A 26,774-nucleotide genomic window follows, 5' to 3' on the forward strand; every position below is an offset into this window, starting at 1 on the left:
TGTCTTAGAGCTTCTTAAAAATATTACACAACCAAATTTGATCTTCATTAAAAGAGATTATATTTTAATATATTGCAATACGTATAAAAGCAGACTGGAAAAAAGGTCTAAGGGGTATGAAATTTATTTTGAAATAATATGAACATACTATTTTTATTATAAGTTTAACATAACATTCAAATACTGTTTTTCCATTTTGGGCAGTATGGAAAAAGTTTATGTTAAAGTAAGACATATTTTTCATCATCTGGGAGGAAAATAGGGAAATTTGCTCCTTTTAAAATTCTCAATGACCCTGCAATCGACATAAGGTCAATACATTCTTATCTCAGCAAAAGCATAACCTTTGAAATAGCCATCTTAACTGATGTCTAGAAGTACCAGCTTCCTTCATATCGGGAGTCCCCTTTTAAAGTATGAACTCTACGAACCTGAGGATCATGGGTGATAATCCTCTGGGTATTCGAAATTATAATAATCAATCTACTAAATGATGTATCTTCCTCAAATGGACCAAGAAATTAGTGAAGGAGTATTGGGGACTTATGTAGATCCTTATCCTTTGCATTTGAAGATGTCACTGCTTATAGATTCATTTCCTCTTTGTATGAGTGTGGCTGAAAAGACCAATTAGTGAGATAGTTCTTTTCCTATCAACTGCACACATAGGATGTCTTTTATTCATTTAGTATAAGAAAAAGGACAAGGACTCACTGTTCACAATATTTATATAACAGAGAAGAGGATAGCACTAAACTGACTCCTAGAAAGATACTAGTCAATAAAGAATATGTACAAATCGTATCCATCTTATTAGGAAAACCTTGAACTGTCTTAGAGCTTCTTAAAAATATTACACAACCAAATTTGATCTTCATTAAAAGAGGTTATATTTTAATATATTACAATACATATAAAAGCATTTTATTACAATACATATAAAAGCAATACAATACATATAAAAGTTTTATACAAACTAAAAAATGTATGTATAATCTAAAGATACTACGTGACTTTAATGCCCCCTAGTGCATGACACAGATGGATGCAGGCATCGATCTAGTACAACATTCAGTAGCATTTGTTATCAGATGGTGCAGACTGTTCCTTAAACTTTAAAATTCATAAAAAAAAATGGCAGCTAATTAAAGCAAAAAAAAATCACACCAATGCCTAAAGCTCAATACTGGTTCTCCATATGCTTTATGCATTTGCTCCAATAATTTCTATTTCCAAAACTTTCCAGCAGATTCTTCTAATAATCCATCTCCAGTGAAATGGTTAATTCAAAAATGCCTTTCATCAGGATCTGCTTTATGAGATTCTAAGTTCAAACTAAAAGGCTTGCATATTTTCTTGGATAAACATGCTCAGACTGGAGCTTATCTACAGTTTACATGGCTGATAAAGACACAGAAAGTACTTAAATGCTTAAAGAGTAATTAGTTGATTGCCACTCTGGTGGGAAGCAGATCAATACAGCATTAAAAGGGGGTTCTTAACAATGACGAGAATTTTCTCTTCTGTACTGGACCAATCAGTTACATAGAATGAGGAAGCTGTGAATACAATCACCAACGGGACATTCAGGGGAAGGAAATCAAAGGTAGATTCTCTTACACTACATGAGACAAAACAGTCTTATGATTAAAAAAAGTCCATTCTCATTCTTCAACTTTCCTCAGAGCCCCTTCTACTTCCTTCACAGGATTAGGTTCTCTAACAAAGCATACAATAGCAATAAGGCTAATTTAAGCTTTAATTATTTGGAGAGCTAATCAAAAATTTCCCCTCTTACCTGAATTACCTGCTACACTATTAAGTCTTCTCCACAGATGTTTTCTACTTTGAAAACTAAGGAACTTAGCCTGATATACATAAGCAAATGGCCTGAAGCTATGGTGTATGAGCTTGCTCTCTCTTTAGCGCTCACACTCGCGCGCTCGCTCGCGCGCGCGCTCGCTTGCTCTCTCTCTCTCTCGCTCTCGCTCTCTCGCTCTCACTCGCTCTCGCTCTCTCGCTCTCACTCGCTCTCGCTCCCTCTCAAGTGTAAACCATGAAAAATTACAACTATATTTGCCAAGATTTGAAGTAAAAAAATCACTGACCTTATCATATTTGCATATATTTTGGTATTTTCCTTATGCTTAAGTCAACAGCAAGTTATCCACCCATACTCTTTCTAATTTCCTCTCAGGAATAAAGTCAGCACAGTGATGTTCAACATATGATTTATTTTGTAATTTATGAAATGTAAAGTTTTCCTTGATTCAAGATTATAGCCCAGATTTCTGTAGGCAGATTCTTTGTGGTTCTACCAAAAAAAAAAAAAAAGCACCTTCTTTTGTCTAAGAGCTCCTACTTACTGATTCCGCAACTTCAAGTCTAGCATCTAAATTCTTGCCAGTTATCACCTTAGTATCATTAAATATGTATCTTTAATACATTCTTTTATTTCTTAACCAATTTTTAATAACCAAATATAAATCTATTCCAGATAACTAGTGTTATTCCAAATAATACACTCTGAAATATTTTTTGTTTCTAAGTGAACAAACTTTTACCTGTGGGCCAATCTGAAGTGCTTGATTTTCTGTTGCCCTTTTTCCTGATTCTATATTGCTCAGAGTAGTCTACCACTTCCCCTCGAGGTTTCCGCCCATCAGGGGAAGGGGTGAAGAATTTGGTAAGGCCATCAATAAGCCCTTTGGTTTTCTTGTTGAACTTCAAGGGGACACTGCTATCTCTGCAGAAGTCCAAGCCATCTATTCGCTCTAAATATCCTTCTTCTGATGATGACGCAGATTGGCTGGAGATAGTGATTTTACGTTTCCGGCCCCTTCCAGGCCCAGTTCGAACTTTGCTGAAGGAACATTTTGATCTAAAGAATCAAACAGGGAAAAAAGTAACTAGTAAAAAGAAATCTTTATAAGGTTTTTACTTAATATATAACATATAATTAGTAAAAAACCTGTAGCTTTATAAAAAAAATCTGCATTGTTAAGACTATTCCATAAATATTATATGAAAAAGTAATATTATTATTAAAAACATCTATTTCCAAGAAGCCTAGTTATTTTATAGTAAAAAGAATCCTAGGCTAGGAATCAGAAGGGAATGTTTGAGTCATAATTCTGTCACTTACTAGCTGTACATCTTGGAAAAATTACATTCTCTCTAAATATCAGTGTCTTCATCTGTAAAATGAGAGTTGGACCAGAGAACAAGTAAGATCCTTCCAAGTATACAGCCCTGTGATCTCTGCACCAACTCAGACTTACACTTTTCCCTCTAAACACATAGATGGGTTATTGTATAAAAGTGAGAAATCAAAAGATCATTTTACAGGAAAATCAAAGCTTAAGATTTAAAATATGAATTATAATACTTGTTCTGTATATTTCATTTATTTCAGTTATATCACCTTCAAGACAGACTCAAGTGGTGGGTAAAATTTTTGAGACTAGAGAGGTTTACAAGCCTACAGATATTTTACATATCATCAAAAGTGAATTACCTTAGAGATACTGAAATAAAAAGATAGAATTAGCTACTGAATCTTGCCCCACCTCCTCCAGACATAGCCCAGTTTCCTAGTCCACAAGGGATAATTATATCCTGATTTCTGCTAATAGATGAAAAACTCACATTTTTTTTACATCAGGATATAAAAATGGCACTTAGCTATGACCTGAAAAGAAGAAGCAATCCAGTAATCTGTACATCTAATAGAAATAAACTACTAAGACTAATATCAGGAGAAATATCTGTGAAATGCTACAATAACATTTTTCCTTCTTATTTTTTATATAAGGCAAAAGTGTCAAGGCCAGGCATCAGTGCTAGCCTACTCGGCTTTTAATCGTAGTTCAATATTTACTATAAACTTGTGCAAGTTAATCTCTCTATGCCATGCTGCAGTTTCTGACTGAAAAATGACAGTAACAGTACCTTCTCCATTTAGTTGTTCGGAGAATTAAATGATCTAACACACATAAAGCACTTTAATAAGGGCTAAATTAAGTGTGCCTTGGCACTTTAATAAAGGCTCACTTAAGTGTTAGCCATTATTATTATATAAAAGTGCCAGTTGTAACAATTGAAATTTTTTTCATAAAGCAAACAAGTGAATCCTACACTACAGAGAAGGCCCTATCCTTTTCTCCCCTCACCTTGCCACAAGTACAACTTACACCGTGTTTTGTTTCTTTAACCTGTTTTTTGGACGTCCTATTGGATTAGCATAGCGCCGTTTTATCTGTGCCGCCTTCTTCTGTAGAAGTTTTCGTCCTTTTTTCCTAGGCCGACATATCTGACATATCCACATGCCTATAAAGAAAGAATATTCCATATAAAAACACAATGGATATAAATATATCACGATAGTTCAGATACTCCAAGCCAGTAGTTCTTAACCTTTTTCAGGTCAAGGGCTTTTACTTGAAAATCTGATTAAAGCCCCCAGAAAAATACACATGAAAACATATAAACACAAAATTCTACAAGCAATTGGAAGGGATTCACAAATATCCTGAAGTCCACACATAGTTGAAGTTCACTGATCCTCAGTTAAAAATCCCTGCTCTAAACTAGCACCCAGATATTGGTTTTTAATTACCATTCTACAAAAAAGGAAGCCAGGTTTCCATAGAGTAATAGCTGATTCCAGGACTGAAACAGAGAAAATACAAGATATCCTGGAATATCTTGTGATGCCAGAAAATAAAGAAGTGCTCAAAAGACGAAGGCACATCAAAAGAATGTAGGAACCAACTTAAAGGAGCTCCAAATAGTCCAATCTGGGTCCATCCAAGCAAAAAAAAGAAATAATCACAGCAATGGGTTATAACCCATAGAATAAATGTGGTGAGTCCAGAATTATATAAATAATAAACAAATAAATAAATGAGAAAAAAGGATGGCTCTTCCTTACAGAATAATTCCAATTAATATATGTAGAAAGAATGATAAAAACAGAAAAATCATTATGCAAATACCACGATAAAAATTAGTGTAAGCAAGAATCACAGATGAATGCTTTAGTGGGCAAAGCAGAAAAAGAGTAACTTTAAAGTGTCTGTCAGGTTTTTTCACTGTAATCAAGTGATCAAAGTTAATGTTTCTAGTAATAAGACATACCAGTATAAAAACCCGTTATGACACACTGACAAGGGCACACCATCGCTTCTGGAGTACTCTTGTCAAACTTTATAACCTCGATCTAATCATGATAGAGAAAGAGACAAAACCTCAAATTGAACGACTTTCTATAAAATAACTGACCAGTATGTACTCTTCAAAAGTGTCAAGGTTTCTCAAAGACAAAGTCTGATGAATTAAACCTGACTGGAAGAGACTAAGGAAATATGACAACTAAACGTAACATGAGATCCCAGATTGAATTCTGAATCAGAAATTCAAATAAAGTCTGAAGATTAGTTAATTACATCATAGCAATGTTAGTTCAATAATTGTACTATGGTTTTGTAAGATGTCAACATTAGGGAAAGCTGGGTAAGGGTACAATGAGAACTACTATTTTTACTATTTTTCTGTAAGTCTGAAATTATTTCAAAATAAAATGTTTCCTGCTTTAAGCTGCTATAAAACTACTTTGGTAAGCATTAAAAATGCAGGAATTAAGTTCTAAGAAAATCTTTATCTTGAATGATTCTTAGAAGGCCTTTTGCTCAGATTTCAAGTGAATGGAGAGGCAGGAAAGCGGGTATTTACTCTTCCAATACATATAAATTTAAGACTTTTCAAAAGGTAGCAAACAATAGAGTGATACAAGAGGGACTCAAGTAAGATCCTAAAGTGGAACAACTTGGCTACACCTAAGGTTGAGTCTCTTGCCATCAACAGGAAAACTTTCTCCAAATAGACATTATAAAAAATCCTACAAGCATTTTACTTAAGAAACATATAAATCACAAAATCAGAGTTGAAAATCTGTGATAAGACAAAGCAGGGGTCACTAACTAGATTTTTTTAAAGAAATTTTAAGTATATAATAGGATGAAAGTCCAATCAACAGGCAAGTATATCTCAACTAAATACTTTTCAAGGAACAGGGGTAAAAAGAATAGAATAACATTAAGCTGTACTCTTATGATTTGGGCAATTATTTGTTTGAAAATTATTCACTAAAGTTTTTTTTTACATTTTGAATAAACCAGAGACTCTAATAGCTCTAGGTCCCTCAAAAATGATGAGCAGTGATATAATCAATATGACCTAATACAATTTTAATTCTTTCTTTAAAGAAAGAGATATTTCAAAATATCATATAAGGCAAGTATTTTGTCCTCTAGATACAGGACTGGCAAATATTTACAAATGAACCACTTCAGCCTCCATGGATGCCTAACTACTGAAAACAGAGGAAAATAATAATAAATCCATAGCACATAAGAATGTTAGGGCACCTAAACAGAAAGACTGTCCCCACCTTTAAGGTGAAGCTCTCTTTCTACTTATACAACCCAAATAAAAGGTGCAAATTACTCTTTCATTTTAACAAAGCAGATAAAAAGTGCCTTCATTATCATGCCCCTTTATATTGCCAGTTTCATTCCAGAAACTATTTCTCACCTTTTGGCATCCGGGTGAGTGGAGGATCACAACACTCCATATGAAAACCTCGGTCACATGAATCACAAAAGAGCATGTTATCCTAAAAAAGAGAAAGAACAGTTCTGCTTAACTTTATGAAAAAGGAATATATCAGATCATGACTTCATAAAACCTAGGAAGCTTCAATGACCTTATAAAGGAGACTTTATTTATTGTAACAGCAAAAGTTTCCTTAATTTGTATTAAGTAAATGGACAGTCTGAGCAAAAAGTTTTGCTTCATCCAATTTTTAATAAAGAACTAGTTTCATACTTTCAAGTTTACCCAGTAACCAGATATAAGCTCACTTTAGTCTGACTTAATAACAAAAAAGGACAATTTGTAACTAATATACTAACTGAATGCCTCCATGCTACTCAAACAAATTTCAGAATATTTCTTTAAAATAACTTAAAGTCTCTCTGCAAATTTCTATTAAGGTACTTTAGAAATTACCGAGAAATAAATAATCCAAGTCTCAATGAACAAGTATACTAAACTATTAATATCTAATAATTTTAAGAGGCTATTCTAAATTCTGCTGGACCAAGTGACTAAAAATTAACCAACGATACTTGGAGGAATATATCTGTTGTACATTCTATTTCTAAGTGAAATGTTTATATCGGAAGGTGAAGATACTCACTGCATTTTTGCCTTGATCTCGACAGGAGCTACAGGTTTTACACTCGATGCACTGCCACCGTAAGGCCTTCACTCTAACCGTTAGTTCAGGGGAAAACTTTAAACAGGATGGATGACCTAATAAGAGGGAAAAATTCACAAATGAAACAAGAATCATTTTGTAATTGTATTAAAAGAATTATGTAGAAAAAGGCAATTATCTTAAAACATATATCAAAGAAAACAAGATGCTCCTGGAAGCTTGCCATATATGTCTTATCAGGATATGTACTCCAATTCAGTTTCATCAATGCTAAATAGAATTTAGTACATACTCCCACAAATTTGACTGTAAAAAACTTGACAAACTCCAAACTTTTATTAAGCCTGCATTAAAGCATTATGTGTGTACACATGTTTGTATGCATATGAATACAGGCCATTTCTGAAAGAATACTCAAAAATGGTTTAAATTATAACATCTTAGGATATGGAACTATAAACATTTTGAAGGAGAAGGACTTTACATTCACTGCACCCTTCCGTGCTCTCAATTTTTTTTAACAGTTAACATGTTACACTTATAATTAAAAAATATATAATAAAATCCTATAATCTAAACTGAGTTATCTGCTCATGATTTAAGGCACTCAAGCTAAAACTAAAACTTAAGCAATATTTCTACTGTGATCAGAATTAGAAGTAACAAAAAAAATTTCTTCTTCCAACAATTAGTATCAGTCTGATTCTCAAAAATTTAGAGTAGCCAATTTGCCCTCAACTCTGAAAAGATTTGTCCCTTTATTCTAATATTTGGTTATGTTTATTTTTCTTTGGTGCGACAATAAGCTGGTTAAATTATTTTCTCTTTCTTTTCTATTCTTAAATAACTCTTTTATAAGATGGTAAGAAGTTTCTCATCCAAATATCACTAACATTAAATAAAAATGGGAGAAGAGATGTGAAATCTCATTTATAACCTCATCATCCTAGAATAGTCATTTTCCTGTTCTACTTTTCCTTTTTAAACTAGCTAAAAGCTCTTGCATGGTTTTAACTATAGGGTATAAATAGTTTTGTTTTTTCTTCAAAATTTTATTCAAGTAAACTTTATATTCTTTAAACTGATTATATTCTACTGAGTTGATACATTATAACCTACCTGACCATTTCCTTATTGTTAAATACTTAAACTGTTAGTATACTTAAATTGTTAGAATACTAAATTATTTCATGTTTATAGATTTTCTTCTTTTAAATCAGTTCTTACAATAAATTCCTAAAAGTGAGGTTGATAAGTGAAATGAAAAAATTTTTACAGCCTGACAGGTAGACATGCACTGCCAAAACATGTTCCAAACCCTATGATACATTCAGTGCCACCAGCAAAGTTTCACCACAATTTTATCAGCTCTAGGTTTGGATTCTCTTATGTTTTAATTTTTATTATTATAATAGCTATGAAATGACACTTCATTGCTGCTTTGATGTGCATTCCTATTATTTGGGTAAAATATTTTTTTATATGCTCAATTACTAACTTTCTCTCATATACACTGCTTGTTCATAGGCTCTGACCCTTAGGTTTTATGTTTAGAAATATAAACATGCTCTTTATACTTTATAGTTTTTGAGCCTTTGCCATTTTTAACACAATTAGTTTCCCTAAACAATTATTGCTTTTTAAAAAAAATTGGGGTAGGTTAGTTCTCAATTTGGAAAATTTCATAAATTGAACTATGTCCATACTTTTCTTCCTTGGTTATTTTGATAGCCAGGTTCCAAGCTGCCTTCCAATCATTCTCACCTCCTGGCAAGAATACCAATTCACACCTTTGCGTAATTCACTCCCACAATGAATATGGCTGATGTGTGTAACCAATAGGATATTGCTGAAATGACAGTGTGACTTCTAAGGCTAGGTTATAAAATATTGCAGATTCTAACTTGCTCTTTCTCAGATATGTGCTTGGGGGAATTTAGCTGCCACGTTGTGAACACACATGCAGCCCTATGAAAAGGACCACAAGGCAGAGAACTGAGACATTTTGCCAATTGGCAGCACTAATTTACCAGCCAGTTAAGTGATTCATCATGGAAGCCTTCAGATGACTGACGCACCAGCTGAAATCTTGATTGCAAACTCATTAAAGATCCCAAGTCAAAATCACCCAGGTAAGCCACTCTTGACCCATAGAAAGTTATGAAATAAAAAATGTTTGTTATTGCTTTTAGTTGCTAAGTCTCAGAGTAATTTTTTTCTACAGTAGTAGATAATATTTATCCTACTAGCTCTATAAGTTTCCTCTACAGAAACTCTGAGACCACCTCAAATACAGTGCTTCTGAGAAGGAAGGGCAATAACACAACCCCGCTCCTGGCCCCACTTCATTCTTAGCTCACCTAGAGCAGATTCATTTTTACTTGTTTTATATACTTGGGTTCCCATTAGATTTCTCAAGGGTTCCACTACTAAAATAGTTTGGCAATTACTGCATTGTATGGCATGTCCTATATTTTAATCTTATCTTCTATGATTTTATGGTTTATATTTAACTGTGAAATCCATCCAGAGTTCATTTTGGTTTGTGATATTATGTTGAATATGGTCACCTACTATGCACGATCTTTTCCCAACCTTCTTCTAATGCCTTCTATATATAAAAACTGAAAAGCTAAAGCTGTACTTCCTAAACTCTTTTGCTGCTAGGATCTAGATGTGAGTGAAGTTCTACCAACTGGATGTGTTTGAGTGATTTCTGAAAGGCAGATATGAAGCAAAGACCATCTTCCTCCTCGTACTGTTTTTTAACGATAAGCAGTCATGAAAATATCAGTATCCACTGTTCACCTTCATGGCTACCTAGACACAGTTGTGATGATGGCCAAATTCAGAATTTCAGAATCCAACTGCAGTAGCATCTCACTTCCACTTCTTCCAGATGGAGGCAGATACAGTGACACCCTGGTAGGTCAGTTCTACAATGTCCCAAGAATCAGTCCTTTTAAGCCCAGCCTAGAGCTTGCCTCAGCTCTTCCAACAATTTTACAAATACTTGATTGTAATACTAAATTCTTTTCCTCTTGTATCTGATGTTTTCTGATTTCTGGAATAAATCTTGATTGCTACTGATATAAAACATTGAAAATTACACCAATGATCAAAGATAATGCTGGTTAACTAAGATCTTCCTGCAAAGCCTTGTAGGTTGTTAAAATATAGACCAAGAATATCTATGGACTTGACAAACTAGGAGACACTTTGCAAAAGCTTTTTGAGCCCAGAATTTTACACAGCTCACTAAACTGCAGTGTCAACACTCTATTTCCCAATGTGACACAGATAAGCTTCTGTCAAGAATAGAACCATCCTGGTTCTATTCATGAAGCTTGAGGCATAAATCAAGAAAGATAAGTAGTGATAATTTTAAAAAACCAGCAATAACTTTAAACTGATTGCTGTGATTTGAACAGATGTTTGATAGTGAAATAGAAAGATCAACAGGAAAAAACGAGCTTTTTATATTTAAAAAACCTAAGACCTGATTTAAATTAACTGAATAAAACATTTCAACTATACATTTTAATCTGTCCCTTGTCTAGAAGCTCATCTAAGTTACCTAAAACCAGAACCAAATTAAAATATTACTTTCATAAGGTTCAAGGATACAAACTCAGCTAAACATACTTCCCTCTAGCCTGACTGCATGTGTTAGAAAAAACAGAGGTGATCACATACCACTGTTTCCACAGTCAGCACAGGAGATGAGTTCCTCTGGCTTCTTTTCTCGGTTTTGTTCTTTTGTGCCAAGACAGAAACTACAGATGGGAATTGGTTCAGCAACCGGCTGTAAAGAAAAACAATTCACTCAGGCACTAGTACTTTTTTCAGTATTAATATAAAGACATTAAAATTACAGTTTTAAATTCCTACAAGAGTTACATGTAACTTTAGAATAACTGTATCACTCTCCTAAATTTTCAAATAAGTAGGTGAGTTTTACAAACTGGTCCTTGTAGTGACAACCTTGGTCCAAAAAAAACATATCTCAATCATGTTGGTCACTTTGAAACTAAATGGCACAGTATGGATTAAACAAAGCAAATCCTTCACCTAAGATTGAAAAATTCGACTGAATTAAGTACAAGAAATCACAGTACTGGCCACTAAAAGGCATGTGATGTAGGAGAAGAATGATTAAGATATATAAGAATAAGCATAATATAAGGCAGAAGACATTAAATGATATAAGAGAGAAACAGTAAGTACTCTGTATAAGTGAGAAAGATAAACTCCAATTGAGGTTTGGAAGAGAAGGGTTGAAAGAGGAAGACAAAGTGTATTAAGTACAAACACTATGTTATGGGATCTTAAGAAGCTTGCCCAAGGACAATAGATAATAATTGTTAGAAGCAGGTTTAAATCTAGGTTTCCACATTCCTTTACATCACTGTTCCCTCACTCCATGGAGATAAGGCAATACTGGTAGTATAAACAAGATGAACTGAGGTGCGCAGTCTGCTAAGGTCAGTACTTAAAGGCTATAGTTTCTGCGATAAGCTGGGGGCAAGTTGGGGGGCGGGGGACAAGGTGGGAGGCAGAGCTAGATCAGTCTGTGAAGACTGCCACTGAATGTCATGTAAAGTTGGACTTTATCCTGCAGGAAAAGAACAGAAGGTTACTAAATCAGGAGATGATCATCTGTATTTAAGAAAAATAACTCCATTAACAATATCAAAGACAAATGGAGAAAACCTAAAGATAGATAAAACATTTAAACAGTAGTTGTAACTGTCTAGTGAATACAAGATAAGAACCTGAACCAAAGCTAAGGAAATGGAATAGAAAAAAAATAGCTATATACTTAAAAACCAACAACTTGTAGAAATGACAGAAAAGGACATGAGTTAAACATGACCAACTTAACTGAAAAAAATGGTGATACAATCAACTGTGAAAGGTAAGTCATCTTTAAGAAGAAAATTAGGCAGAAAGCAAATAGATGACAAGTTTGATTGCAGATGTGTTTAGCTGGAGGCATTCTCAGTCAATTCTCAACTATTTATGCAAACCATTATGTAGGATAGCAATATAAAGCCCTTAAGATGCTTTTAGTCTACTGGGGAGAATAGACAAAATGTTTGTAGGTACCATGATAAAAGTATTACAATGGGAAACAAAATAGGAAGTAATCAAGGAGGGCAAAGGGGCTATCAAGGAAAGGCTTCGCAGACTTAAGTTATTCTGGAGATATTTGTCAGGCAGACCCACCTGATGGGGTGTTTAAAGAAAATACAAAATCAAATTTTGGAAGGAGTGGGGGAAAGAGCTTAGTCTGGGACTTACTGAGCTTAAAATGCCTATAGAACATTCAAGTAGCAATGACCATGAACATTACATAAAGATCTAGAGTTCAAGGGAAAGATTGGTCTGGAAATAAAAATCTAGACGTTAAATACATGCAAAATGGCATGAAGGCCATCAGAGTTGATGAGTTCTCCCATGGAGAACAAATGGAAAGAAGAGAGCTAAGGTAAGAAAACCAATATGTAAGTGACTGGAAGAGGAAAAAGCCTAAAAAGGAAATAGATTTGTAAGAGAGTTGGATGACAATATGGAACTGTCCAACAAAAGCAAACTAATAGTACTGCTCAACCAAAAATTAAATTAGAGATGAATAGCTAGAGTTTGTCTTAACTGTGGCTGTGGTAAATAAAGACTACCACATTCTTTCTTTAAAAAGAAATATGAAAAAGAACCAAGGATTGCATAAGAAATACAGTCAATAATATTGTCATAACTACGTATGGTGTCAGATGGGTACTAGATTCATCCGGGTGATAAATGTCTAATCACCATGTTGTAGACCTGAAACTAATATAATATCATATGCCAACTGCAATTAAAAATTTTAATTGAAAAAAAAAAAAGAGCCAGGGGGTAAAGTCAGGAAAGATTTCACTCAGGAGTAGAAACTTGAAGTAAGCTCTAAAGAAGGCCTAGAGAGAAGGCAGAGGCAATCTCATGAAGTTTGTTTTGACCTTTATGCTGTAACCGCTAAGTACCATGAGAAGATTTTAAGCATAGGAGTGATATGAACAAAATTTAAATTTTAGAAAAGCCATTCCATAAGCAGTTGTAAACAGATTAGAAGAAATACAATCCAGGCCACGAGTAATGAGGGCCTGCATTAAGGCACTGACAAAAGGAATGGAGAAGAGACAGAAGAGATATTTAAAAGACATAACCGGCAGGATCTGATGGCTAACTGATGGGGGAGGGGGGGTACAGTAAGGAAGATGGAAGACTTAGATACCATTAAAGAAGTGAAAAGGCAAGCCCCAGAATAAAAGATATTAACAACATATTTAACTAAAACTGGCTCATATCCAGAATATTTAAAGAACTCTCACATATCAATAAGGAAAAGAAAGACAACTCAATAGAAAAGCAGGGAGAAAATGTCAACTAGCAATTCACAACAGAAAATACATAAATAATATATAAATGGCCAATAACATAAGATGTTCAACCTCATTAGCCATCAAGGACAAAGATCTGTAAGAATGGCTAAAATTATGAAGACTGGCAATACTTAGTGTAGATAAGAAAACAGAATAACAGGAAATCTCTTACATTGCTAACAGAAATATAAATTGGAAAAAAAAACGCTCTGAAAATTATTTGACATTATCTAATAAATTTAAACACAGGCAATACCATATGATCTACTATGTCTACTACTATCCAAATGAAATGCATACGCACCTAAACAGTAAAACATATAGAAAAATGATCAGAGTATTATTTATAACAGAATTTACACAAACAAAAATTAGCCAAATAACTAGCAATGCCTGCACAGATAAAATGTACTATATCCATACAGTAAACTATTAAATAGTAATGAAAATAAACAAATTACAGTCAACAACATGGATGTACATCACAAACTATACTGAAAGAGAAAACACAAAAGAATGTATACTGTATTATTTTATGTGAAGTTCAAAAACTTCTATATTGTTTTAAGTCAGAATAGTGGTTACTTTTAGGAGGAAAGGAACAGGTAGTGAATTAGAAAGGGACTTCTGAAGTGCTGGTAATGTTCTTTTTCTTGACATAGATGGTGGTTTCATAGATATTATGTAATAATTAAGATATAAACTTAGAATTTGTGTACTTTCCTGTATGCATATTTGAATTAGAAAGTTAAATTTAAATTAATGAACATGTATGAAGTAGGACTGTAGTACCTTTAAAACATTCTACAAGAAAAATCAATGATGATTTGGACATTGAAGTTTGGAACTTAAGAGAGAGAATAGGCTAGAAACATTTAAAAGACATCCACATGCAGATAATAACTGATAGCACCCAATGAGAAGGTAAAGTGGGTAGAACACAGAAGAGAGCTGGGGAGGGGAGTGGAGAAGAGAGATGAAGTCTGAGATAGAGGAATATCAACATTTAGAAGCATCAGAGAGAAAAAAAAAAAAGAGAGAGGCCAGAAAAAAACCAGTATGAGAGAAAACAGAACCAAGAGAAGTGAAAACACAAGAATTTCAAGAAGCAGAGAGCAATCAACAATCAATGTCGGGAAGATAATGTATCTAGTGGATTCTACAATTGAGAAATAGTTGGAAACTTCACTAAGAGAACAAGCACCCTTTTCAGTGACAGAATAAGAACTAAAGTCATAGGAACCAACAAACTGTCATGAAAGGACAAACAGCAGATAGGAGATAGCAAAAAAGAAATGGCAAAGAGTTATAATATAATGTGTGTGAGGTATTTAAGATGAGAAAAACTAAACCTATTTAAATATAGAAGAGAAGACACACATGGTCAGAGATTCGAGAAACAAGAAATAACAGGAAGATATTATATAGTAAGGTTTAGAGCTGCACTGTTCAATACGGTACGTACTATAACATGTGGCTAATTAAATTTAAAATAAAATCAGGTTAAATTAATTCCTGAGTCATACTAGCTACATTTCAACTGCTCAATAGTCACATGTGCTAGTGACTAGGGTGCTGGAATGCACAAATACAGAACAATTCCATCATTACAGAAAGTTCTCTTGTATAACACTGGTTTAGAAAAGAGGATGGATTTCAAAGCATGGGTACAGCATGGCCTTAGTAGTAAAGGATGATGTAGATGATTTTGTTTGTGGATAATGGGAATAGGGGAAAGTTGAGGATGCTAATTTCTGATAGCCTTATCATTTCTGGAAAATAGGAAATTAAATCACCTTAGCTAAGAGTTTGGCAAGGATTGGTTAGAACATGAAGATTTGATAGCTGACTGAGAAAACTGAGAGGTGAAATTGGCTGGGTCTAAGAACAGGTTAACAAAAACACCTTCCTATCAAAATGGATAGTGGGTACACATTCGTCAGGCAAGGCAGAATCAGAAAAGTATGTAATAACATAGAGGCAAATTCAAAATACAGGAGAGAAAAGTTGATGGAGTCCCTGCAAAATGGCCTCTATCTCTTTTCACTAAAATAGCAGGCAACGTCACTTGCTTAAAGAAAAGTATCAGATAGTATATGAATTTGGGCATTTAGAGGACAGAAAAAGTCTGGAAGTCTCTATATGGAAGGTAACAGGGAATCAATTACTGATGGAAAATAAAACTGTCAATCAGCCCCAGCAACAAAGCTAAGATCGGAAAGAATCAATTTGTAGGATTTCCAATCAAAATGGTTATACAAATTTCCTAACACCCCCAAAGCCTTGGACTGACAAAGTCAAAAAACTGTAGACTGACAAGTTAAGCCAAAGGGTAAGATCCACTAGAATGCAAATGCAAATATTTCTAAAATGGGTGGCCACAAAGTTGAGGCTGGTCATCATAAACTGAAAGTATAAGGAGTTAAGGTACTATAGAAATTCTGATGAACTAAAGGTCCAGTAGAAAGTAAAAGAACTGGAAAAGTAGAAGGATTGAAGATTATGGTCAGCAAAGAAACTTTAGATCTAGTTTGTGATTTCCTAAGTATAAAGTTGTAGCTAACAAATCCCAAATGGCAAATGTGCATGAATTCTTTAATATTTAGTAAGCACTATTCTACACACTTGAGGGTATGGTGGTGAAAAAGGCAAAGCCCCCACTTGCATGAGAGTTTACATTCTATGAGAGAAGTAAAATTGACAAAATTAGGAAATCAAGAAGGTGGGAAAGCATGATTTTAGAAGAATCATATAACTGTGCTTACGTCAGCAAAAATAATAAGAATAAAGTTTTAGAGAAAAAAAATATTGGTAAATGACAGCCAGTACTGCCGCCGCCCCCCCCCCCCCCCCAAAAAAAAAAAACAGAGATTGGGGGACTAGTAGATGGGAAGAACTTCATGTCAGGAGAATGTGTTTAATAAAGGAACAACAATCATCTTAGAGGCTGTGAAAACCAAAGAATGTATCAACTCTTCTAGAGTCTCTCTCCATCCCACCCTCTTTATGAAATAGGGTAAGAATATGGAAAAGTAGCTCTACTAGGAGGGTATGGACACAATTCAATATAAAGACCTACTAGTGGTAGAATAGTAGTACTACCTTCACATATAAAGTACACTGTATTACTTCAGCAGTCTAGCTAAAAAGGAACAAAGTTGGGTTCAGCTAGAGTGCTATGTAACCTGAAATTACAGAGGAAATGGAGAAGCTTACATTATAATAAAGAGCTATAGGGCAGAGCAGGAACAGTATCATAATTCAAACTAAGTTACCATAATTAAAATATGTTAGGTATATAGCTAAATACTTTAAGAGAGTGAACATACAAGGATGAAGAAAAGACAAGGTCTGAAAAAGAAATTATTGTTATTCTTCAGCATAAACTATGTCTTTAAAAATTAAAACTATGTAGTAATTTGTGTCTTCAAACATATCTTTTTATCATCTAGAACTAGACAATAAAGTTTCTAATGGCAGAAAATGTTATTTAAAACCATACCTAAGAAATCAAAACAGTCTCTATATGTTCCTGTATGTTCCATATAATATTATTGCTCTTAATATTTTTTACATATGATCAAGGCTTCATTTTACTAGATACTGTCTATCCCAAAACGAAATAACTTGAGGTCATTCAAATCTACTTATTAAAGTTGGGGAGTTGGTGGGTAATGATTTGGACAAACTGGCTGTCTAGTTACTACTTGAAACTGTGTAGACTGTGTAACTCAATTATTTTGGTACCTATCAAATGAACAAAGTCTTAGATCTTGCCTACCCATTATACAAAACTATTTGCTAATAATTCCCAGTAATGACAACTTTACTTAAGTTTAAACAGTACTGATATTTATAATGTGAAAATAAGACAGGCTGAAAAGCAACTTTTTGAAGTCAAATAAAGATACTGGTCCAAACACACTCAAATTATATAGAAATAGATAAGTTTTCAGTAACACATGGCAGTTGAGCTGTATTTCTTTAACCTAATAACCTAAACACTTCATAAAGAAGACTCTTCTTTGATATCACGGGACCAAGCATAAAAATGATAAACTTTTCAGGTACCAAAATAAAACTGATTCCACATAGAAAAACTATTACTGACAATGATCATGATTTTTTTAACTACTTGATAATTTCAGGATTTTAAAGTGCAATTTCAGAAAGAATAACAGTACTGTGAGGATTAGTCATTTTAGTTGATGAGCTACAAAAAAGTGGTTTAAATAAGTCATCTAGGTTACAACATAATCTATGAGGTTTTCTTTGTTAATCAAATGGCACTGCTAATCAGAAATATATAGCTAACTATATTTAGAGCATGAAAAATCACAACTCCAGATCATTCTTATTCCCAAAATATAAATGAGCACGAAAATCAGCGAAAAGGACTAAAATTACATTGGGTTCATTGTAAGATTTGAATATAAAATGTACTGAGATGGTTTTAGGACAGTGAAGAGATACTCATAACATTTTCCAAGTCAAACTTTACAAGCTGAATTTAAGTACCTTGTATCAAAAGAATATATCAATTGTTAATACAATTTTTAAAAATCTGTATAGAGATAGGCAATATGCCATATAATCATCATTCCTACAACTGTCCAAGCTTAGTCCTCATCTTATTGTCCTCATGTTGATATAAAGTAAATCTATTCCTACAACTAATTAAACAACAACAAAATGTTTGTAGCACATACATTTTTATTTTACACACCATGAAACACAGCAGCCAGAGTGAACCTGTTTAAAAGTAGATCAGAGCATGTCATTCAGCTGCCCCAAACCTCCCATCTAGTCCAATGACTTCCATCTCAGATTAAACGCCAAATGAACTATAAAGCCCTAGGTAAACTGCACTCCCCTCCCAAATACACACACAATCACCTCTCCTATTTTCATCTCTTATTGATTTCTCTCTCTTACATTCTATTCCAGCTTCCTTATTCTTTACAAGTCAGATGTTCCAGTCACCTTTGCATTTGCTTTCCTTCTATCTAGAATGCTCTTCCACAGATCCTTCAGATCTCTAGTCAAAAGTTACCTTCTCAGTAAGGCTTTCTTTGACCATACCTTCCATCTAACATTTCAAAACTTCAGATGACTCACCAACCACAACAATTCATATCCCCCTTCCTTGCTTTATCGTTTCCTTTAATCCTTTTCATGTAATTAACATATTTTATGCATGTATGTGTATCTTATTATTTGTCCCCCACTAAATGTAAACCTTATGAAGGTTCTGATTTCTGTTTGTTTAGGGCTGTAATAGTGCCTAGCATATAGTATGCATTCAGCAAATGTTGTTCAGTACATTAATTAAATTACCTTGTAGAACTAGAAATAATAAGAAAAAGTAGTATCTCAGAACAAGTTGGTATATGATAAAGCAATGAGCAGCTCAATAATAATAATATATAAATGCTCTGATATTTACTAAGTAATCTCACAAAGTAATTTCATGGCCTCGATAACTGAGTTAGATTTTTGCCACAGCAACTAACTTCCTTTCTTTCGATTTCTCAAAAGTAGAAATTGATTTGTGGCAGGAGGCACTTAGACTGTACCTTGTGTCATCTGTTGCTTTAGGTTGCCTTAAGTATCATGTTCAGATCTCCATTATAATCACCAGATGGCAGCATTGAGGCAAATACACAGTAGATGCTCTAATAACAAGTAGACAGTTGAGTAGCATTCTGAGTTGAACTTTTGGAAATAACTCTTAAAAACAACAACAGTAAAAATTTTGCCCAATGATGTCTACTATGTGAGGTTTATATCATGGAAGAAAAGAATTTTTAGACACAATCATTTAGACTAATATTAAATATAATGGCATTTTCTAGATATCCGGATATATCATTTAAGATAGTCCCATCATAAAGTCCAATTTTTACTTTTCTCCCAAGACTTGCCTTTAACTTTTTTAAGCCATTATACACTTGTCATTGTCTCCACCTTCTAATACTTTCTGAGGAACTCAAATCAACCTTTATGTTGTCTATGTTCTTAAACACTGACATAAAGGCTAGTCAAGAATCTGTTTTATGTAATTATTTCTAGTTATTTCAAGACTGAATTAAATGATAAATCTAGAATTTGTGACCATCAGAATTTGAGAGAAAAAACTGTACTCATAAACTTAGACTTACGACTTCAGAAACCTCTAACAGATCATTTCGCAAGCTAACAGGCAATAAAGATATGTAATTTCTTAAAAGCTACAAATTTTCTCATGTTTTATGGCCACTGAAAATTACTGAGACAAGGTATAGTGAAAGAAACCAAAATGGTGCTCAATGAGTGAGCATCGGGAAAACATACTGCTAAGTTTTCAAAATACTATCCAAAGCATAAGAAGTCTGGTGAATATTACTGTTTGGTAAGCACTGTAATATAGCATAAATTTTTGAGAAGATAAAAAAGAAGCAGTACTCACATTTCCAAAGCACTTATAAATGTCAGTAAATACAAATCAAAATACACAACAAATTATTAGAAAACAAACACTATTCGCATTATCCACTTACATACCAAAAAAATTCAAAAGTAAGCCTTTTGAGAAACTACTTGCATAATAAGGTTATTTCCAATATTGTAAGGGAAACAAACTAGCACACAGAGTTTACTTTAGGAAACTAATACTTTGTTAGAAAGTGTTTCTATATTGTTGAGAAAGTCGAACAAAATACATTGTTCTCTTCCAATCAGGTAAGCTCTCCTGTCAGTTTTACCCAGTTCTTTACTCCTTCACTAAGAATGACCTTGGGTGAACCCAAGCTCCTCTCAAATCCTTTCTGACAGTTTAGAATTCAATTTTTCTTCATGTTTTCCAGAAAGACAGCCCTAGGTAAGTAGAAATCACCCCAGACCTCTTAATTCACCTCTTATGCATCTTGCACACAATACGCATTAAATAAGCATTAACTGAAATTAAAATACAACAAAATTGTGCTTAGCTCCAAACAGGTTTATCAGTTACTGACTCAAAGCCTCTCCTCCAAGATTCAATAATCTTCAAGGGAGGTGTGCTTGGATAGGATTTAAACTCTTGGAATTCTTCAGCACCCTGTTTACTCTACTATCAAGCACTCTATGGCTCCTTATTAAACATAGTTAGGATAATCTTTTCTTCAAAAGTATACAGTCTTCGGCCATGCTACCCCAAACAAGCCTGGTCCTGTTTGATCTTGGAAGCTAAGCAGGGTCGGGCATGGTTAGTACTTGGATGGGAGACCACCTAGGAAGACCAGGTGCTATAGGCGTAAAAAATTTTAAAAAATAAAAAAATAAGGGATTGTAAGCTGATAAGGTCCTTGCAATCTGTGAGATCGACCAAGGGTTGCCTCACCTAAAAAATAAATAAATAGATAAATAAGGAAAAAAGTATACAGTTGCAAAAGATTATAATCATAAAACGTGAATGGCCTGGAAAGGAGCCCATTTTCCATTGTTTATAGTCTACGGTAAGGTTACCTTATATAATTTTAACCAGTTCCAACATAACCATTAGCCACTACAAAGCCTTACTAGGAATACTAAATTGAATTCATTGCTTACAATGATTTCATTTAATGACTTCTACAATTAGATACAATAACAAGATTACTGACAAAATAGCATAATTAGATCAGTAATGATCAATTTCAATATAAATTTTTATTATGTATATAGATTACTATAAATTTAGATGAGAAAGTGATCATCTGTCAAGATCCTATAAAAATTTTCTATTTCCTAATCAGAGGTAACATCAAAAATGACAGTATGTATATTTGCTGAATTTAAATTCTGTGCTAAGGAACTGTGGAGTTAACTTTCACATATTTGTCAGTTATTTGAAAGTTCCACTTTCAGTTTGTCAGTGATATACCATTTTCTTCATTCACCCAAATATGACGCTGTCAAGGGATTGTCTTTCCTTTCTTCTGTGGTCCTTTCCTATTTTATTTTTTTTTTAATATAACTATGGCTCTCCTCTAATTCAGATTCCTATCACCATATGCAATTTGCTATATGGACAGATTCCATCTAGCCTTTGATTTTTTTTCCCTACACATTGCTATCAGATTAATAACCCCCAAAATATTATTTTTAAAAAATCCAGTTACTTACATCACTGACTCAAATCTTACACAACATATAGCAACTGCCAACTATTATAGATTGTTATTCAGTACTTTCCATCATATACCAAACTACTTTTCTTATACTATCTTCCTCTACTCCCAATCAACTCATTTGTCTTCAGAGAACATACTTTATTAGAGCTTAGAGACAGACTAGGTTCTGCAACTTAGAGCATCACTTTGGCCAAGTTACTTAACCTCTTTGGTGTAAAATGGTACAACATACCTATCTTTCAAATTATTGTGAAGAATAAGTGGGATAAAGTTAAGGGACTCTAACACAAACAGCAGCACCTAAAATGCTGGTTTCCTATATCCTTTTTCAAAACTATCCTCCAAAGTTTATCTTTGTTAAGTGACCAACTGCCACTTTTCCAGTCATGGCAAGTTTCTGTTTGGTTTTTTTTTTCTCCCTTATTTAACATGCAAAAAAAAGGCAAAGTGATTAAAATTTTCTGTGGAACAATAGATTTTCTATATATCGTATTTACTTACATGACTGCATTAAGATTTTTAAAAGTCTTTGTGTACAAACACATTTACCACACTGCACATTACCCACTTAAAAAAATTCTTTAGTGGTACCTGAGTATAAGAGCATTAGCAAAAAAAAAAAAATCTATGCTAAAATATATAAAAGTGATAGTTTAGAAGAAGCAAGATGTTCAACAAGACTTTAATTTCATTACATTTTTAAGAAATTGCAATTGTGGACATTATTCTGGCTAAACTAAGGTCTAAAATTAGTAACATTGGAACAAATTGGCAAATGGCATCATTTTCCTCAAGACTTACCAAAAATAACAACTAATACATAGGATGTGTATTGTTCTGTTACTATCAGGAACATGATGTTTGGAATTGGAAGGGATCTTTAAAAATCATTATATACTCACTTATCCAAAGATAAAAATCTTTGTCAAAGGTTACACACAACTAATAAAGTGATTAAAGTTATTCAAAGTCAGGTACATGGTCTGACTCCAAGTCCAATGCTCTAAATAGCTTCAACTCAGTCACTCAGCTAAACAAACTATAGATAAAATGATTTTTTGAAAGAAAAAAGACTTTACAGATGGAAAACATTGAGTTTCCATTATTGGTAAATACTATTTACTAAATAATATGGTGTGGCATGGTTTAAACTTATATTATTTCAAACTAAAACTAACTACAGGTTCTCCTGCCTTCTTCAAAAAGTAGCATTATTCAAAGCAATAAGATACCAATATTTTATCTCCTCCCACTCTCAGAGAATGATTAGGAGAAAGAAAAACTAAAATGTAGAAGCCACAGCAGGTTCCTAAACGTAACTAAAGGGGTAATCAGATCTTTCCTTTTAAGACAACCCGTTAGCAATTTTGTAAATAAGTAAGGTAAAATTGTCCTGCATAAGAAACAGAGACAAGGTACTGAAACAGGGTCAAGAAATATAAAAGGCTGGGCTGTGGAGAGAGAGGTAGCCAGTGACAAATTCCTAAAGGTAGGGTGGTCAAAGGACTTTTAAGAACTGTATAACACTCAGTTCTAAATTGTTTTACAATAAAAATCTTGAAATTTGCAGTCCACATGAAGAACACAGGTGAGCACTTTTTCAGTTAAAAAAAGAAATGTCCATGGCCATGCCACCCTGAACAAGCTCTATCCCATCTGATCTCAGAAGCTAAGCAGGGTTGGGCCTGGTTAGTACTTGGATGGGAGACCACCTAGGAAGACCAGGTGCTGTAGGTGTAAAAATAAAAATTAAAAATAAGGGATTGTAAACTGACAAGGTCCTTGCAATCTGTGAGGTCAACCAAGGGTTGCCTCGCCTAAAAAAAAAAAAAAGTAAGGGCGCTTAAGTTTGATTCTGTGCAGAGAAGAGCAAAGAGAAACCACCCAATGAGCTAAGGCAAAAGTAAGATGGAGGCCTCAGGAACCTAGTCAGAAGTACCATAACACTGCAAGTCTCTGAGCATTTGCAGAAATCTTGAAAAAGAAATGAAATTTCCCCACAAGGAATAAGGAAGCTTGTCAAAGGACAAGTCTTGTTCGTCAACCGCATCTAGGCTGCAGTGAGAAATGCTTTTCAACCTACAAAATGACCTGGAATTCTAGGACATCCAGAAGTAAACAAACAATACTTTTACATCTTTGTCAGCTTCATCGCTTTTAGTTTTAAAAGAAAAGCTCTACTGTTTACTCTAATTATAAAATCATGATATTCATTTTTTAAAAAAAAAAAATAAGAAAAGAAAAAAAGGAAAAGAAAAAACAGTAACATTCTCTCCCAATCTTTCTCTTCCTCCCCTGTAATACCTAATGTTGACTGAGCACTTGAAGCACTGTTATATATGCTTTACAGGTCTTAACACTTTTAGACCTAACGACCACCCTAGGTACTATTATCGCCATATTCTAGATGAGAAAACAGATCCCCAGAAAGATTAATTTACCCAAGGTCATAAAAAGTGGCAGAACCCAGATACAAACACCAGGCAGTCTGGCACCAGAGCTTGTACTCTTCAACCTGCCATTGAGCTATATCTTTTCATGTATATTGTTCTCAGCTTTTCTTATATATACATTTAAAAAAACGCACACACATAAATAAGTCCATACTATATATGGTGTACAGTCTGCTTTTGTTAAATTTATTTCCACATCAATAAATCCAAATCAACATCATCTATATAACATTTAACTGCATGTTGTAAGATAATCAATCAATCCCGCATTAATGAACATTTAATACTTCTTATTTTTTATTATAGTCAAGACTGTAATTAAACATTTTTATATATACGTCTTTGCTCACTTTCTAGATAATTTCCTTAGTATATACTTCTTGAACTGGAAGTGCTGGGTCAAAAAGTATGCGCATTTCTAAGATTTTTGATACATGCTGCCAAATTGCATTTTAGAGAGGCTGTAATCCTACCAGTCATATATGTCAGAAATGAAGATGTTTTCTCACCCTTTGTGATGCTGGCTCATAATGCACACTCCATTTCTCTTTGTCAGCTGCCTTCCCATTAGGCTCCACCAATAGGGAACACTAGAGGGAGACTAAAAGGTAAAAGATGACAAAAGAATGGACTTGCTCCTTCTAGTCTGTTTCCTGCTCCTGCCACTATAATCCTAGCATTGGTCATTTCCCCAGCAGCGACAGTCATTTGTAGTCATCAGCTTCTTCCAGCTCTCAGAATCAGCCTCATCATGCTCCCTCTGAAGCAGCAGCAGCAGGACCCTGTATCCTCTTGGGAGGTCTACATCCCAACTTTGTGGGGCTCCTCTCCAAGCTTTTTAAAGCAACCAAGCAGTGGGTCCTCCTCATAATGTTGTTTGAACCCCAGTTCTGTGGGGCCTCTCCTCCACTCTTCTAGGTTCTAAAATCTCTTTTCTTTTGTTCCCAAGCCCTAGGGGTGGTATCTGCTTAAAATTTATTACCTCTGTGTCACTTCGGTGTTCCCATTTTGCTTTTCAGTTCTCCAACATCTGCTCTATCAATTCCCTACACTACATTCTCTCATGGTGTCTATTCTTCTGACTGCATCTGGACTGATAGGTTATTTAATAGCTTAATAACTTGGCATTCTATCATCAGGTCAGTGTTATGGACTGAAATGTGTCCCCTCAAAATTCATATGTTGAAACCCTAACCCTCAATGTGACTGTATTTGAAGATACGGCTTTTAAGGTATAATTAAGGTTAAATGAGGTCACAGGAATGGGGCCATAATCACACAAGTAAGGACACCAGGGGTATGGGTGCCCAAAGAAAAGGTCATGTCAGATACAGCAAGAAGGTAGCCTTCTGCAAGACAAGGAGCAAGGCCTTAGAGAAAAAAATCTCACTGGCACCTTAATCTCAACTTCCAGCCTCCAAAACTATGAGATAGGAAATTTCTTTTTTTCAATCTACCTAGTCTATGGTATTTTATTATAGGAACCCTATCTGACTAAGACAGCAAGCTACTAAAATCACCTCACACTATTCTCATCTTCAGTACTATCTCCAGTATCTGTATTATCTATTATGTAAGGGCACTGAGTAAGATGCTAGAGAAACGAAATGTTACAAAACTAGTTCTCTGGTGCTGGGTCTTATGATCTAGTTTAAAAAATAGTATATATGCATTAAAAATACATTACAATGCAGGGTAGCAATAAGGAACAAATGCAATGAAAATACTATAGCTAAAGGTGCCCAAAAGAACCTATTCAAAATAATGCTTTCCTAAAAAAGTCTAAAAGGATTTTTTAAAAAGAAGTAGGATACCTTATTTTTATATAAACTTTTAATAGTCAAAAACATTTTTTAGACATGGATTTAAGCAGTCTCACCAAACTGAAGAATAAAAAGCTATTTTTTTCTCTAAAAATTACTGACATTTTATAATCTAAATACTCAACTTTATTAGTCTTGAAAATAAGAAACTCAAATTTCAAGCTTTCATATTATCTTCTTTAATTCAACAGACAGTAAACAAACGAAATCACTTCCGTTTTAGAAATATCTATTTGCAAAGCTGATTAACAGTTAAAAATCAGTACTCCTCTAAGCTGTCTTCAAAGTCCTTTAGAGAATACCCCTGAAATATCCTTTATATTGTTTTTAAAAGCAATATAATAATTTCAGTTAGTTACCAGTACCTTACCTTTTCTACAGTACTACCTTAAAATTGCCTAAAAACACATATACGCTGAGTTGATGTTACATCAAATTAAAATTTCTCTTTCAGACTTAAATATATTTCATCTTCAATATTACCACCATAACAATATAAATAAAGCCTTGTATGTTTAACAAGTTTAAAGCCTGAGGGCAGTAGCTTTTCAAAAGAAAAGGTAGTGTGATGAAGGTAGAGAACATAGTGACGTAATGCTCAACAAGGAAAACCCTGACAAGTGCAGACTGCACACACACAATAAGAGATCAGGAAAGCAAGG

At 34.0% G+C, this 26,774-nt stretch overlaps 1 protein-coding gene and 1 pseudogene across 1 annotated transcript in view; one reads left to right on the forward strand and one right to left on the reverse strand.

Annotated features, from left to right (window-relative positions):
- The window catches only part of KAT6A (lysine acetyltransferase 6A), a 99,359-nt gene that overhangs the window by 38,665 nt on the left and 33,920 nt on the right, over positions 1-26,774 (reverse strand). Inside the window, exons 3-7 of the mRNA XM_023520085.1 lie at positions 10,979-11,087; positions 7,262-7,377; positions 6,595-6,676; positions 4,194-4,329; positions 2,565-2,881 (exon numbers count right to left, since the gene is read on the reverse strand). Coding sequence (XP_023375853.1) covers positions 2,565-2,881; positions 4,194-4,329; positions 6,595-6,676; positions 7,262-7,377; positions 10,979-11,087 — 760 coding nt within the window. The remainder of the gene's footprint in view (positions 1-2,564; positions 2,882-4,193; positions 4,330-6,594; positions 6,677-7,261; positions 7,378-10,978; positions 11,088-26,774) is intronic.
- Positions 23,455-23,573, forward strand: LOC111729305 (annotated as a pseudogene).

The sequence above is a fragment of the Pteropus vampyrus genome, unplaced genomic scaffold (assembly GCF_000151845.1).
Source record: "Pteropus vampyrus isolate Shadow unplaced genomic scaffold, Pvam_2.0 Scaffold8, whole genome shotgun sequence".
Taxonomy (NCBI): domain Eukaryota; kingdom Metazoa; phylum Chordata; class Mammalia; order Chiroptera; family Pteropodidae; genus Pteropus; species Pteropus vampyrus.